Consider the following 15,933-nt stretch of genomic DNA (forward strand, 5'->3'; position numbering starts at 1 on the left):
CCGACCGCCGTTGGATTTTAATGGAGTTTTCTGTTTTAGTTGTGAGATAGTGGGAAGGTTTTCCATAACCGCAAAAACAGTGGGAGTGGCAGCAAACCTTCAAGTGTAGCCATTTAAAGAGGCCCTTGATTAGGCGGCGAAAGTGCCCAGTTGGCGAAGAGCAATTTAAATGAACTTCCCGTTCTAGTCCCCCGAATCCCAATTATTTCTAATCAAGAATAGGGAGGAATCTTCGTCTCTGCTTGGGCCATCACAATGGCATTTTGCTGGGGTAATCAGTCGCCCAGCCGACATGCATAACAATTACCGAACCTGGACAGAATGTAATGCTCGGCTTAGTGCTACTAAATCTAACCGACATCAAACGTAAATCAAAACCTGCATGACAAACAAAAACGGGACAAGCAACAATGCCCATAGCAGACTTGTTTTTGTATAAATTAAAACGAACCATTTGGCAGGGCAGGACCAAGACCCAGACCAAGACCAACTTGGGTCTGCCCCAGTTGGATCCATTTGAGCTGAGCTAAGCCGAGCTGAGTTGAGTTGCGTTGAGTAGGGCGAATGCAAAGTTCTTTCCTAGTTAAATTACTTTGACAAGAGGCTGTGAGGAGGAGAAGGCAGGAGGCAGTAAGTTCGACTCGAAAAGAGGCAAAGTGCACTGCGGTTTCAGGAAGAACCCTCTTACAATGACCTACGTTTCTGCTTTCAGGCGAGCGCTTTGTGCCGGAAACCTTTGAATCGGGCTACAAAATAACCATGCGCCTGACCATATTCGAAGTGGACATCCAGGACTTCGGGGCCTATCGATGTGTGGCCAAAAACTCCCTTGGCGACACAGACGGCGCGATCAAACTGTACCGTAAGTATTTGCGTAAGTAACAATAACTACATGAATGCCCTGGCAGTGCCAATGGCAATAACAATAACAATATCCATAGCCAGGACCAAAACCAAAGCCCAAACAACAATGGCCATAAGTCAGAGCGCCCCTGGCAATTAGGCGCAAACTATTTGCCCGGCCGGAGCTTTTAATTAATTTAAGTCAATGACTCTGCGGGAGCCGACAGCAATGTGTGTTTGCCTGATAAATTCCTGGTAAAACAAAGGGTCGTTCGCAGTTCGAAGGTGACCGTTTCCCAGTGTCAGTGATTGATTTACGAGCAGCAGGCTATTCCGACCCGTAACCCTTCCTCCAGTCTTGTGTAGAGAAAGTCAAACATATGGTAATTTCCAGTAAAGTGTTTGCCTAATCCCCTGGCATTAAGAACTGACGACGTTTATAGTTATATTTAAAAAACACAGCTGCTACTTGTTAAAAAGAAACTTTGGCAAAAGAAACGTGTTTAAGGCTTTGTATTCAGGCAACCAAAACTGCTTGCAAAACAAAAAACTTCACAAAAATTTTGGTAGTACAATTTTGTTTTGGTACTCCGGCTACCAAAGAAAAAATACTACAACTACTATTCAAGCAATACTTTCTTGAGCTATCGACTGATATCAAATGCAACCGCGAGTATTAATTCAAACATTAATTTAAAAAGTCACTAAATCTTTCGAAACAGATGGTAAAAATGTAATAATCTTCTGCTTTAAAAGTTATGGCGCAGTTGGCGACCTCACTTGTTCGAAACAAAATGACAATGATGAATGATTGGGAAGTCATAGCCACCACTTTGTACTAAAATGTCGAGCTAATATGAAAATGCAATATTAAATAACAAACTATTATATTGTCCCCATCATTGACCTCTTATGTTGTAGTAACAGGAGCCATTAGCATTAGATTCCATTTGTTTTAATAGGCAAATATACATAATGAGAGTAAAAATTTTTGTTTCAATTTAGCCAGTGTGAATTACACATTAATTAAATAATAGTAATTATCTAAATAATTGAGTTTAAGTGGTATTTTTGTTTTGGAAGCTCTTTTTGTATCCTGAGTTCTGGGCCTTAATAGTTATTTTAATTGATTTCTTTTACTTAAAATAATGCAGATATGAAAAATTAAAATGACTTTGGAAATGTAGCTGATCTAAATTTTATTGTTCTCGCAACACTAGTTTTTAAAGGGACGTTTAAAAAGGGGCAATCACAATCCGATTTTAAAATCAAGTTAATTAAACATTCCATATTTATGGCTACCATGATTGGTCTCAGACCTTTGACTTAGCCAAGTTTGAACCAAAGACATATGTTGAATTTAACAAATAGGAACAATAAAAAAATGTTGTAGATATGACAAATTGAAATGACTTTGGAAATGTAGCTGATGTCAATTTAATTTTACTAAGAAGGCACATTCAAAATCCGAATTTTGAATTAAGATAGTTTAACCTTCTTTATGTATGGCTACCATAGTTATTCTTAGCCTAGATTGAACCAAAGGCAAATGTTGAATTTAACAAATCGAAGCCAACGAAAACTGTGTTTTTAAAACAGAACCAGATATACCAGAGCTTTTAGAGCAACAAGTTCAGGTAAACAAGTAGATTAGGTTTCAGCATCGCTGGGCTTCTCCGGCTGAAATACTGCCTTGAATCGCTAAATCAGGCCTTTCGCCCTCCGCAGACATTCCGCAGACCACCACGATGACGACAATGGCTCCGACCGTTTCGATCAACACAGTGCCCGTGGTCATGGTGAAGTACAACAAAGGTGAGCACCCGGTTTTTGGCCATCCCCAAACTGAGACTACTTATTTATACTTCTCCCAATCGCAGATCAACGCTACGGCAACAGCGGCAACCAGAACGCGAATGGCAACAGCAACAACAATCCGTACAACTTCAACCCGGGCAGCGGGCAGCAGAGCACGAAGCTGCAGCGCGGCAAGGCCAACAACAAGGGCCAGGATCAGGCCTCCTCCGGACTGAACAACGTCTTCGTGGGGGCCACGTCCAGTCTGTGGAACTCGCAGGATCACCACTCCTCGTCCTCCTCGCGGGGAAGGGATCACCACCAGCAGCAGCACCAGCAGCACCAGCAGCAGCAGAATCTCGGTGAGTTGTGAGCTGTGTGTGTTTCACCTCGGGGGAATCGGACCGTTAAGCCACTCGCAGGCCCGGCAATCGATGGGAAATCCCTCTCTGGGGGCGCTGTAGCACACCATAAATATTTGGCCATTTATTTTATGCTTATGACAAATCATAACGACTTTAGCTGCTTGGCTTAAGGGTCTCTGGCATGTCGTTGTCGCCACTTGTTAGATATAGATACTTTTGGCTCGTGCTGCGAGGGAACCTTGGCATGCGCGAAAGGTATTGACCTGCAGATACCCTGTACAAAATAATACCTATTCTATCAAAGGTTGATATCAACGTGGTCTTCCATAATTAAAAAGAATATAAATCAAGTCATTATAAAGACTTTAAATCTATTTAAAACCAAAGGCTCTGATGGTCCAATATACCCCCCTTCATCAATTGCGAAAGAGTACAAATACTTGGCCAACACATATGAAAGTATGTGTTTTGTATCTTTCCTCTTTCTGTCTGCTGGCGTATTCTTTTTGTCGCGTTGTGAGAGAAAATACGACTTTCTGGCATGCAACGGCAAGGTTTTTGGGATCTATTCGGTGTCCATCTAATCTTCACCCCAGTTGCTGAGTTGACAGTGTGTCTGCTATAATGTGCTGCTAATGCGGACCATCGTAATGTACAATCATAATAAATAATAATGGGATTCTGCTATTTGTTCTGGCCGAAAGGAGGGAGAAATCCAGTCAGCCCGAGGTGCCTATGAAACTATCGAACTGGTGGGTTAAAGCGCAAGTCAACGTCTCCGTGGAGCAGCTGCCAATCGATAAGCATAAAGTTTTACACTTGCCTTCCGATTTCCACTTCCTCCGCCGATCGCACAATTGGCGACAATGTTCCCTTTTTTTTGCCCCTTTCGCAAGGACGAACGCATAAAACTTTACAGGCCCTTTGCTGCGATGCGGGAATTTTCTGCATACGCGCACGACTAAAAATAAAATGCACTCGACAAAATCAAATCGAACAAATTGAATATGAGGGTGGGCGTGGGTGTGGGCGTGGGTGTGGGCGTCGGTAAAAGGGCGTGCCACCCGAAAAGCGCAATATAAAAATAGCAGACAAATTGCACACAAGGCGTCAAGGCGATGGAGCTGCCCCCAAACTTATCCCGTCGTCGTTTTTTGGCAAACGCAAGCAGAAAAGCAGAAAGCAGAAATGTTGCATCTCTTGCAGGATGGCCATCCATTTGGAGGCGGGTGGCAGATGGGGCTGGTAAATGGGGCTCTTGGATGCGGGTGCTGCAATGACGACAACTTTCGAGCGCGGCATGCAACGTCGTAAGCGCTGCGTTTACAGTTAGATTTATTACCTGCTAGATGTTGCACATATCGTGCCAGGAGGTGGATGTGTATGGTGTATGGTGTGTAGTGTACAGTGTGTAGTGTGTATTGCTGGGTAGCCACCGCCGCCCGAGGGGGGTGGCTTGTTCGCTTATCGTTGCCGCGTTTTGCATATGTCGCGACTGTTTTTGCCCGGCCGCTGACACTTTAAGGCGGAACACGCCAGCGACAAGCGGAGTTTCATGACCAAAGCGCTCCTTTCTCCCCCAACACACAACGTTCATTTATTTGCGGGACATGGAAATGTGTTAAGCGAAAGTGATGCCATCACTTGATTCTCGGCACTCTAAAGGTGTTTTAAATTTAAAGTTTTCCCATTCTTCACTCCTTTCACTTTCAAGCAGGCATAGTAAAATGTATTACTTTTTTTATAGAAGTTCTGTGGTTCTTACATCAAAATCAATTCTTGCTGTTATTTAAAGACTGTAATCTTACTAGTCCAAGTGTAAACACTTTATATGAGTCACAAAATAACTGTTACAGTGAGCCAAAAATCGAGGACGATGAAAAATACATTGGTGCGACTCTATAAATCTCGGTGTGCTGAACACGACCTCATCCTTGGAATTTCTCCATCCCCCTCAGTTTTTAAAAAAAATTTCAAAAAATTAGATCTTACGGGACCTTCGAATTTTACTGCCTGAACCTATTTTTCTCTATAGTGAAATTATTGAAAATAACTAGAACTTAACATGAATATTGTTGTTCTAAAAAATGGTATAGCATATCTTAGGCACCACCAATCATGAGCCTTTAAGGTCTTTAAAAGTACCGTCAAAGTACCCGTAAAAACTTCCTTTTTGGCACTTTGAGGTCCTTTTTCTCGAAAACTGAGGGAGATGGAGAAATTACAAAATTTATATAGTCGCACCAATGTATTTTTTATTCTGTTGTACAGTAATAATAACGACTATAAATGTAACCCTCATTTTTTGGTTCTATAAAAACTATATTATGAGTTACGATATATGAAATATAAATCACAAAAAATATTATAATTGACAGTCATGATATAAATGATATTTTAAAAGTCCTTCGTAACAGTTATTCTCTGAATAATATATTAAAAGCCTGCCCAAACTGTTATTTTAAGAGAAATAAATTTATGTTTTATTATATGTTAATGTTTTTTTTTAGAGGTCCACAAAGAAAATTCTTCAATAGAACAAAGTCTTTATTAAAAAATGTTATGAATTTGTCATCACATTTATACCAAAATAACTTTTTATTTTCGGTCGCTTTTTAAATGTCCTAAAAAGTTTGGCTTTCCGTTCAGTTCCTATTATGTTTACGTTTCATCAAATTGTGTTCAATTGTGTTAATTGCCAATATTCTTGCTGTTTGTCCTTTGCATATTAAAAGCCTTCAGGTATTTCAATATGAGGAAATTACAAACACCTGCTGTGCGTTTTGAAAAAGTAATTGCAGTTGACTTTTGAAATTAATCAAACACTATTAATAAGTAGGTATTTACTCACCTAAGTAAATGGAAAAGCGAAAACCCACTTAAAGGCACAATTCCCATAAACGAATTACTATGAAAACTCTAATACTGATAAATTATAATGGTCGGGCTATCTCAGTGAGTTTATCTTGCACCCAGATGTGCGAACACATGTCCGCATGCCAATTAAATTCAATTTCCAATTATCAATGGAGTCGATTCCCCGTTCGCTCGGTCAGCGCTTAGTTCGCCCAGGCCACAAAACCGGTGTGGCCATTAAGTGCTGCAGATGCATTCGGCCGCCACTTAAACCGTCATTAAAATGTTGCAATCAACCACAGGAGCTGCTGGTGTTTCCCTCTTGTCGCTGTCATATTTAATTTGTGCGCCCAACAGCCAAACAATATGGCACAAATTACAAGGAAATGCAATAAAAGAAAATGGCGTTGCCCGGCCAGGGAAAACTGGAGGTCCGGCTCCGAATCCGACTCGGTTCCGGACGGATGATTACTTCAGCATTCAGTGTCTGGCAATAATTTGCCTATAATTTGCACAGGCCATCCTGCCATCCTGCCATCCTGCCCTCCTCTTCTCCATGCCGCTCCGTGAAAAATGATGAAGTAAATGAAATGCAACAGACATCGCGTGCGATGCAGCCGCTCTTTTGGGGGAAAAACAGGGCTTGGGAAGTGGGGAAACCGCACAATAAATACCACGCATGCCAGGACCAAAGTGAGTCTCAAGTGCAGAGTGCAGGCTGCGTTTCCTTTTACTTCCATTAAGTGCAACAGGCTCGGAAATCGAGGTGTTATAGCTGCTGCCTAATGGAGTTAAGCTAGTCGCCACCCATCATTGCCCCCGACTTTTTGGTACGAGGGTATCGTAGGCAGAACCAGTTTGTTTCTATTAGGCCTATTGCTCCCCGCGGATCGACCGAGGAATCATGCAAACCGTCTTTAAGTTTCGAGCAGTTCTAAGAGTGCTCCGTTTGGGATAAAGCGTTTTGCTTGGGAAAAACAGGCTTTCTTTGCTTTCCCCCCTTTCTCCACGCCTAAGCTCTTTAAAGACACCGTTGGGAGACGAACTCACACCGAGGTACGCATAAACACATGCTCAAACGTCAATAAAAATCAGCCACACACACACACACAGGCGGCAGCAGAAGGACCTCGGTGCGTGTTGGTGTTGCCTGCTTTCACACATGGAAATGGAAATGTTTGCAGACGCCAGCAAAACAAGCAAGGCAACGCCAGTCAGGAACAGCAGCCAAAGGAGTTTTGTGGAAAAGCTGCTTATGGAAAAATAAAAAAAGCCGGGGACACACAATCACACACACACAGACTGACAAATACATTCTCAACCCGGTGCAAAGCAATTTGCGCATTTCCGTTATAAAAATAAAAGGGTTCTCGTTAAAAACAATTCGAAAAGTCCCTGGATGGACCGAAGGTAACAGCTCCGAAAATGAAGGACCCGCCGTCGGGCCATATTTCATAGTTATGACAAAGTTCGTTTAATGCAATGAAGTTCGATTACGGTTTGTGGGGTCACCGGATGTTTACTTCTTTTTGGTTTTTAGCTTGTCTGAATAGAGGAGGTCGCCACAAGGGAGTTAAAAAACTACACTTTTTCTCGTGAATATTTTTAATAAATTTATCTATGTCATGTAATTTTTTATTTTTTCACCAATTTACAGAGTGAAAGCAACAAAAAATCACTCTTTGCACACCCACCGTAATCTAAAATGACCTCTCTGTTTTATTAAAAGATTATTTAAATTCCAACTACATATCTTCTGTTATTTTTGTTGGCATTAAGAAGTGTAATTTTCTTGGAGTACCAATTTTAGTGGAACCCAACCTCCCAAATGCTCTCCCTAAACTAATGAAAGTAAAAAATGAGTTTTTAGTATCAGAGGCTAAAAAAAATCATAAAAAACATACAACAATTTGAACTTATTATTTTCGCACTTAATGATCCTTTTTTTTTTAACTCCCTTTAAAGTGAATTTTCTGCGCAAGCTTGATACGCGAACCAATTTAAGCGCCACAACCTGGGTGTAATCCCTAGGTTGTTTATACTGTAGATTGCTCGCAGGCTCAAGCCAAACAAGATCTCCCGCAAACAATTGTTTGCCATCCACCTAATGACCAATGGCCTTTCGTCAAAGTCAAACAAAACCAAATCGGGCAGAGCAACAAAGAAGAACAGAAACGCCCCGTTCCACAACAGGCAAACAAATGTCCAATGAACCAGATTTCCGGGCAAACAAACAGCCGAAAAAGGAAGACGACTCGCAAAAAAAACACCAAAAAAAACACCAAAAAATACTGCCCGATAAATTGATGGCAAAAACAATACTCAGTCCTGCACCTCCTGCAAACTCGCCATCCCGATTCCCATGTGTCCTGAATGCCTCCCACAATTCCCCCTCCGTGTTTGGGATGCATGGCGCAAGGGTTTAACGCACTTAAGCAATAAAAATCGAAACAATTTTCGATGCTGCCAAGTGAAATTGAAACAAAATACCAGCAAGGACGAGTTGGGCGAGTTGGGCAAGGGAGGTGAAATACTTTCGCTTCCCTCGAAGAGATTGAGTGGGAAACTGTATAAGTGAGAATGTTATAAATAAGTGGGGCAGGCAAAGTTGTGTCCCTTTTATGCAATACTTTCTGCTCTGCCAGTTGACAAACAGTTTGGGTTTGTGTATCCTGTATCCCGAGTACGGGGGTCCTTTTATCTCTTTCGCATTGTCGCCTGCTACAAATGGCTGGTCATAAACGCATCCTGGGTCTATTGTTTATGCTCGTTGGCGTGTGGCAAGCGCATAATTGAAAAAGGACATTCAGCTGATGACATTCGAGTCCCGCCAACATGAAGGGCGCCCCATAAAGTGGCATGTGTCAGTTGATTAAGTCGGAGTCGGAGTACTAAAAACAAAGAGTCCACAAAAGAACCATAAATATTTCAATCAATCATTGAAGACATTCCCATTCCCCTTCCCATCCTCCACTTTCAGGTTCCGATCACAGCGCCTCCTATCGCTCGGACGGCAAGAGCCCGTACCCCGTGAAGCATGACGCCAAGTCCTTGACCGACGACCTGGATCGCATGCAGGACCTGAAGGGCTGGGCATCCTGTCTCGCACCGTACTTGCCGATCCTAACGCTTCCGATGGCTTTGGGGGCGTGGCCCGGCTAATCTATTCGATGGAATGTGTACAAAACATCATGGAAACCCAGTGCTAGACTAACTAAGATAAACTACTTCGTAAGCAATACCCTCATAAATCGTGTTGGTCAAGATAAATCTATAATTTTTGTGCTATTCGGAAAGTTGCTTACTGTAAAAAGTTGTTGATGTTTAAGGTAAATCTATAGTATAAGCTAAAAGTTGAATGATCGGCTATTAAATGGAGGAAACTGGAGTTCGCAACGGAAATACAAAGTATTAGAATGTAAAGCATTAGGGCTTAAGCCAAAAAAATGGTCTTTGGCATCGAACAAGCGTTGCTATTTATATTTCTGGCCTTATAATTCCGGTTTATTAGTTTTATATTTTTTTCTCCATTGCGATAAATAAAAACTTGCATTCGTTTTAGATCTTTTTGCCAAGTATGATAGAAATAACACATTTGTGCCATATTTGACCAAAATGAACGCCATTTCATACTATTTCTAATGTTTTGAACATAAATATAGTTTATAGATGAAAACATTCTGAGTGAGTTTAAGGTAAAGTATACAGTGGCGGAAAAAGATAATAAAAACGCGTAGAAATTATTCAATTGTTTCTCACTATAAAAATAGAAACCATTTTTTTTATATTTTTTATATTAAAGAACATCAATTTATATTCAATTTTTTTGTTAACAGAAAAAATAAAATAAATATTTTCCTTGGAAAAAATAATAGAAACTTTGCACTTAAGTCTCAAAAACACAGTATTTATTTGATTGTTTAAAGTGTATGACTGATTCGTTTTATATTTAGTGATATATTAATCAGTTTTTAAGCTTGCAGAGCACTAACGAGGTAACTAAATTTTCAGATTGGAACAAAATTGGTTGTTACTGGCGCACCGCTATATTTTTTGTAATTTTCCCACAATTCTTTCTTATATTCGGATTTAAGAATATAGAATTCGTTTTTAAGGAACCCTTCAAAGTTCTAAGTCAAATTTTGGAGCATTGGTTTTACCGGCCACTCCAAAATATGAATTCTCTTTTTTCCAGGGAAAAAAGTTAAAGAGGGCTTACACGCGCTTCTGGTCATTATCCTGTCTAAATGCTTACTTTAAATCGCTGTCTTACTCATGATATGACGGTAATAAACTCTTAAGTATGTTAAAAAAGTCTAGAACCTACATTTGTTCTTACATTAAGAGTATCAGACCGATAGCCAAAGCTAAAAAAAAACTGTCTAGCATGATTTTGCCATATCATTTTAAAAGAAGTTTTTGTGTGTTTCCCATGGAATGAAGTAGTCTTTTGGCGCTTTGTAAACGGTTAACAACCATATTTAAACAAATAACTTAACTCAATAACTTGCATACATATTTAAAAATTGGCCTTTTAGTGCAGACGAAATGGTCGTTTCTAATATTATTTCCGCCACTGTAAGTGTCAGGGGCCAGGAATATAAATATCTACAAAATGAGACTCGAACCTAAATTAGATCTAAGTCACCGGGTTCAGCCGATAAAAATATTTTTATTAACAACCCTGTTCTAGCTTAGTTTCCGAGCACTGCAAGCTGTATAATAAATATAACATTAACAATTTCATCTTGATTTGGAAATAAATAAAAATGCCGTCTTAAATCATGTAAAATTCAGACAAAAATGTGTGTTTTCCTTTGCATTCTTAAACAGAAGAAAAAATGTTTTTAAGCCAAATAAAGATCATTTAGATCCTCAAATACTCGAAATATTGACAGCGCAACTATGCATTACCAATAAATTTATTGCGCTGTACAATTAAATTTCACGTATTCATCAAATAAGCAAAGTTTGGTTGTTAAAGCAAAGAATACCACAATCGATAGTATCGATGGTATCGATAGTCGGAAAACATAGCAAACATCGATGCAAAAAAGGATTTTGGTTTTGCCTTATCGTGTAGAGTTATGTTTCAAAAATGTGCTCAAGAAATTTTTTATGAAAATCTGTAAAGTTACAAATGTTACAGGTACACACCAAAAAATAATCGTAAAGTTCAATTCGGTAACGACTGGTCCATTTGATATTTACAAGAGATTTTCATTTTAACCATTGATGTTAAAAAACGGTTAATTTTAATTTTTTTCTTTTTGAAAGTTCTCGAAAAAGAGAGAATCATGCAGGATGGCGACAAAAATCCAATAAATTAAAGGGGAGAAGGACAGTTACGAAATTCGAAGTTCGCTTGCAAGAAGTGCAAGAAAAGGTGAGAAGTGTTTTTTAAACTTTATAAATAAGTGAGTTGTCAGAAGTTTTTAGCGCAGTGATGGAGACGTTTCCGGCCCCATAAAGTATATATGTTCTTGATCAGGATCAACAGGGGAGTCGATATAGCCATGTCCGTCTGTACGTCTGTCTGTCTGTTTGAATACCGTTTGCGAGTTCAGTTTTAAAGCTAGCGATCTGAAAATTTCACAGTCGTCCTAAAATATGTGTACGCAGACCAAGTTTGAAAAGCGCCCCGATCGGACGTCTATATCGTTTTGGTCACATAGGAACAATCGGATATTACTTGCAAGAATTGAAGATATTGCGCGCAGCGTAAAAGCTATTGATATGCATTTTTCCAAATCGTATTTTTTTTATACATACCTCGATCAGGGTTTTCAGCACATTACGCGCAGTATATAAGCTTTTGACATCAATTTTTCCAAGTCTTACTTATTTACGCGTACCTTGATCAGGGTAAATGCGCTTGCCGATCGGAAGTCTATATCCTATAGCTGCCATAGGAATAATTTCTAAACTTTTGTTATTCTTCTCGCTACTTTTGCAATTTTAGCAACTTCGGCAAAGTCTGAAAGAGTATTAAAACTTCGGCTTGTCGAAGTTAGCTTCCGTTCTCGTTTTAGTATTTAAAATTTCACAATTCTTTTGTGTTGTGTGTGGGAGTGTCTATGCTGGCCGGCAAAAATGTGACTGTATTTGTGTGTGTGTCTATCCCAGAAACACACGTTTCCTAAATTTCTGGAACGCAGTCGGGCTTTTGGCATCGACACACACCTATACATATATGGTCACTTATGCATTATTTTTGCCGACCGGCATAGAGACTCACACACTATAAATGTTTAAGGTTTCAAGTTTAAAATCGACTTTTAGTTAATCATCAAGACGAGAAAACAGGCCCAAATGTCATTTTACTCTATATTGTCTTCCCAGAAGTTAAACCAGAAGCTTAAGTATCAGCAGGAACCGGACATACATGTCAACCACAACTTCGTTTTGAAAAATTCATTTTTATAAGAAAAAAATGTATTTAAAAATTAATGTATATATATATTATAAGTTAAATCTAAATGAAATGAACATACTTCTATCAAGTGTTAACAGAATTCCTAAAATAAACATTCCTGCTCCTGCTTCTACAATTATTTTCTAACAAAATATCAAATATACATACAGTATATGAAGTTTGCTTGCTTTCTTGTTTTAAATCAAATATTCAATAACAAAGTTTTGATGTTTAAACATGAAATTTAACACAGCATCGATTCCACATTTTATTATAAATAATATGTTAAATAATTTGATACGGTTTTTGTGAAAAATTTATATTATCGAAAGGTATACTTTTACATTGACATTAATTTGATAAGTCAAGTAGCACGCATAAATTATACGGAATTTTATCGGAATGGGTATCATATCTTATACATTTTTTCTGTGTATTATAAGTACTACATATGATAGAGCAGTGTCGAGCACCAGCCGAGCACGTTTTTCTCATAGCCACTTTTTCGGACCCAACGGAAGTGATTGAATGCGGGGGAATGAACCAATTTTTAGGGGGTATTATGATTTAAGTCAGAAGCTTGCAACGCAGTAAAGGGAGACATTTCCGACCCTATAAAGTATGTATCTACGCAAACTAGTCTCTCCGTTTTAAAGCTATCTGCATGAAACTTTCCCAAAAGTTGTCTTTCTATTGCAGGTAGTATATAAGTCGGAACGAGCCGGATCGGACGGATAATAAAAAATGAAAGCAAAATCATAACATTTTTGTTGTTAAATTTTTTTTTAGTTCTTTGATAACACGGGTTTACAAATTTAAATCGATTAAATCCTCTAGAAATCAAACCTTGATTTACCAGTGCAAAGCTTTAATGTAACAATCACAAAGTGACCGATGAATCTACTCAACATTTTTTATAAAGTGTAAATATAGTTTTTTCAACTGTTTTCTTGACCATTTTATTTTTTATCTTCAGTTCTGCTCAACCGATTTCGGTCATCGATGGCTTATTTTAATATTAATATATTATTCCTAAACTTTTCCATCCATGTTAAAGGGATAGGTGATCGACAACGTTTGAATAAATTGCAAAAATTCGGAATAATATTTCAGAAGTCTTTGGTCCTCTGCCGCCACTTTGCCGCCGCTCTGCCGCCTCTCTGCCGCTGCTTTGCCGGCAAAACACTTTACTTTGCTCATTAGAAAGGGCCAGGGTGATCGCTGATATAGAGACAGCACTGGGGGAGGGGGTGCTACATGCTCTTAGCGTCTGGTTTTGGCAATGCAGCTCAACAAATGACGCCAGATACACCCGGTTGTCTTGTGGGGAAATATTTAATTTGAAATTTCTTAGTTGAGTAACGGGTATCTTATAGTCGGGAAACTCGACTATTGCCTTCATTCCTGTTCGTTTTGTTTGTATAACAATCAATGTTCATCAGCGTCCAATGGAATAAATTAAAAATTTCGATTTGCTTTTATTGATGTTTCGTTTTATTCGTACACTGGTTACTGGTTACTGGTTACACTGGTTACTCGTACACTGGTTAGAAAATAACATTGTAAATGTCACTATTTTATGTTTGAATCTAATATTTATTCCAAAGATTTAGACCCACACATAAAAAAAGTAATTAATATGTCGATAAGTTATATAGTTTATTTTATGCGCATAGTAAATTGACAAATTTTTGTATTTTATTAAAATATGCTTAAATAGTTGACAATATTTAACTTAATTATGCCGCACAGTAAATCATATGAAATATTTTTATACTTATTCAAATTAAGTTCACATTAATTTTTACATTTCGAATTTTTTGACTATTTTAATAATTATTGAATTTTAATTAACTCTCCTTTAATATAGCTGTCGGTACGTTTAAGAGAACGTTTAAAAGTAAAAACAACTTACTTTATCAAATATGCAATCTACTAGGCTTGCAAATAAGCATAAAATGATAAACAACTCCCAAAAGAGATGTATTATAGAAAACAGTGTTATAAATGCAAAGTTTCGTAATCTAAACTGCTATACGGACTCGAAAATAAATAGAAATCGATACTGCCGTATTCAAACAAATTGCTGAAATGTGAGCACAAAAACCTAATTTTGTCTATAATGGCGTAATCTTTTTTTCTTAAAAAATTATGTCAAGACAAATAGCACTTAAAAATACCTTTTTTACGATATACATGACGTATTAGTAGCTGTAGTCGTTTGGAAGTTGTGGGCGCAATCTAGTAAAATAATTAATTTTGTAAATAACCAAAATTTACATTCAGTGTTAATCCGTACACATTTTTAGAATGACCAGACTTAAAAATCGCTTTAGAAAGTTATTCCGAATAAAAAAAATTACTCCCAAATAATACCAATTTTTATAACTAGAGTCAAATGAATGAAATGCTCCAGATTTACAGGTGCACATGGAGTTCCTGATTTAAAACATGACAATTCAATTTTTTTTTGTATTTTAAACTCTTAACGTGCCAATTTAGTTTTTAATCTTGCTTAACCGATTCCGGTTATCAATTGCTTATTTCAATAGAAATTGACCATTTTTCAACTTTCCCAAACATGTTATAAGGATAGGTTTCCGATTATAGATGGTAGAGCTCGGCAAAATTAGAAAACATTGCAAAATCTGAAGATCCGACAACATAAATTAATTCTTAAGAAATACACGCCTGAAAACCGAAAATAATTTGATCACTTTGTCTTGGAAATGTAATTTTCACGAATCTAACAAGCTATTATTTTCAACAATCCGCTGGTACGCCGATCCTAGAAATTTATCTTATTAACAAGTATAAAAAATGTTTAAATATGATCTATTTCTAGTAAAATAAGCTTTCGATGACCAAAATCGCCTTAGCAGATAAAAAATAAAATTAACATGAAATCAGGTGAAAAACGTTATTTACACTTTTAAAAAAATGGTACCATACAAAAAATTTTGAGTATCAGGGAGTCCATCTGCACCGGATTTAAATTTGTAAAACAGTTTTTTAGTAGTAATGATATAAGTAATTTAATAGTAAGTTAAAACATAGGTATACGAGAAACTTTCTTTAATTTAAACGCCTTGAAATATGTTTTCAATTTCGTGACTCGATCGACTCGGCCGATCAAAAGCTATCAAGAAGTTAAGGGCAATAGTGACAGCCGAATGCATGTTTGTAACTACATCAGGGTTGTTCACTTATAATTTGTAGTTTCAACTGAGATGGGTTTGATAAGCAATTTGGAATGGCGTAAAAGTTCACCCCGTTGACAAATAATTCTGTGGAGCCCACATCATCAACCCCATTTGTGGCTTTTACATATAAGATGCTCTCGACTCTACATATATATCTATAGATCGGCTGAATTTTCCTTCATGGTGCTGTTCAGTCCAATAAAACGAACAAGTACAAATGTATAGCCAACGGATTGGTTTCCGAAGCAACTCTTATTATGCAATTGCCCCAAAGCGAATGTTTACTGAACCGCAAAATGTGCTTTAGCCAAACAAGTGAAGCCCCGCCACCCGTTGCCATTGTTTACTTTGCCAGTGAATTTGTGCACCATCGACCCACATGAAAACATTTTTCATTTTCATTAAAAAAGTGAGCACAACAAAAACTCTCGCGACTTTATAATTTAATTTAAAA

General features: G+C 38.0%; 1 protein-coding gene across 1 annotated transcript in view; it reads left to right on the forward strand.

The window, feature by feature from the left end:
* LOC108134951 (hemicentin-1) overlaps nt 1–10,648 on the forward strand; it is a 49,719-nt gene extending 39,071 nt beyond the window's left edge. Inside the window, exons 10-13 of the mRNA XM_041708832.1 lie at nt 713–862; nt 2,572–2,658; nt 2,724–3,002; nt 8,842–10,648. Coding sequence (XP_041564766.1) covers nt 713–862; nt 2,572–2,658; nt 2,724–3,002; nt 8,842–9,023 — 698 coding nt within the window. The 3' untranslated portion in view covers nt 9,024–10,648. The remainder of the gene's footprint in view (nt 1–712; nt 863–2,571; nt 2,659–2,723; nt 3,003–8,841) is intronic.
* The last annotated feature ends 5,285 nt before the right edge of the window (nt 10,649–15,933 follow it).

The sequence above is a fragment of the Drosophila elegans genome, unplaced genomic scaffold (assembly GCF_018152505.1).
Source record: "Drosophila elegans isolate 14027-0461.03 unplaced genomic scaffold, ASM1815250v1 contig_397, whole genome shotgun sequence".
NCBI lineage: Eukaryota > Metazoa > Arthropoda > Insecta > Diptera > Drosophilidae > Drosophila > Drosophila elegans.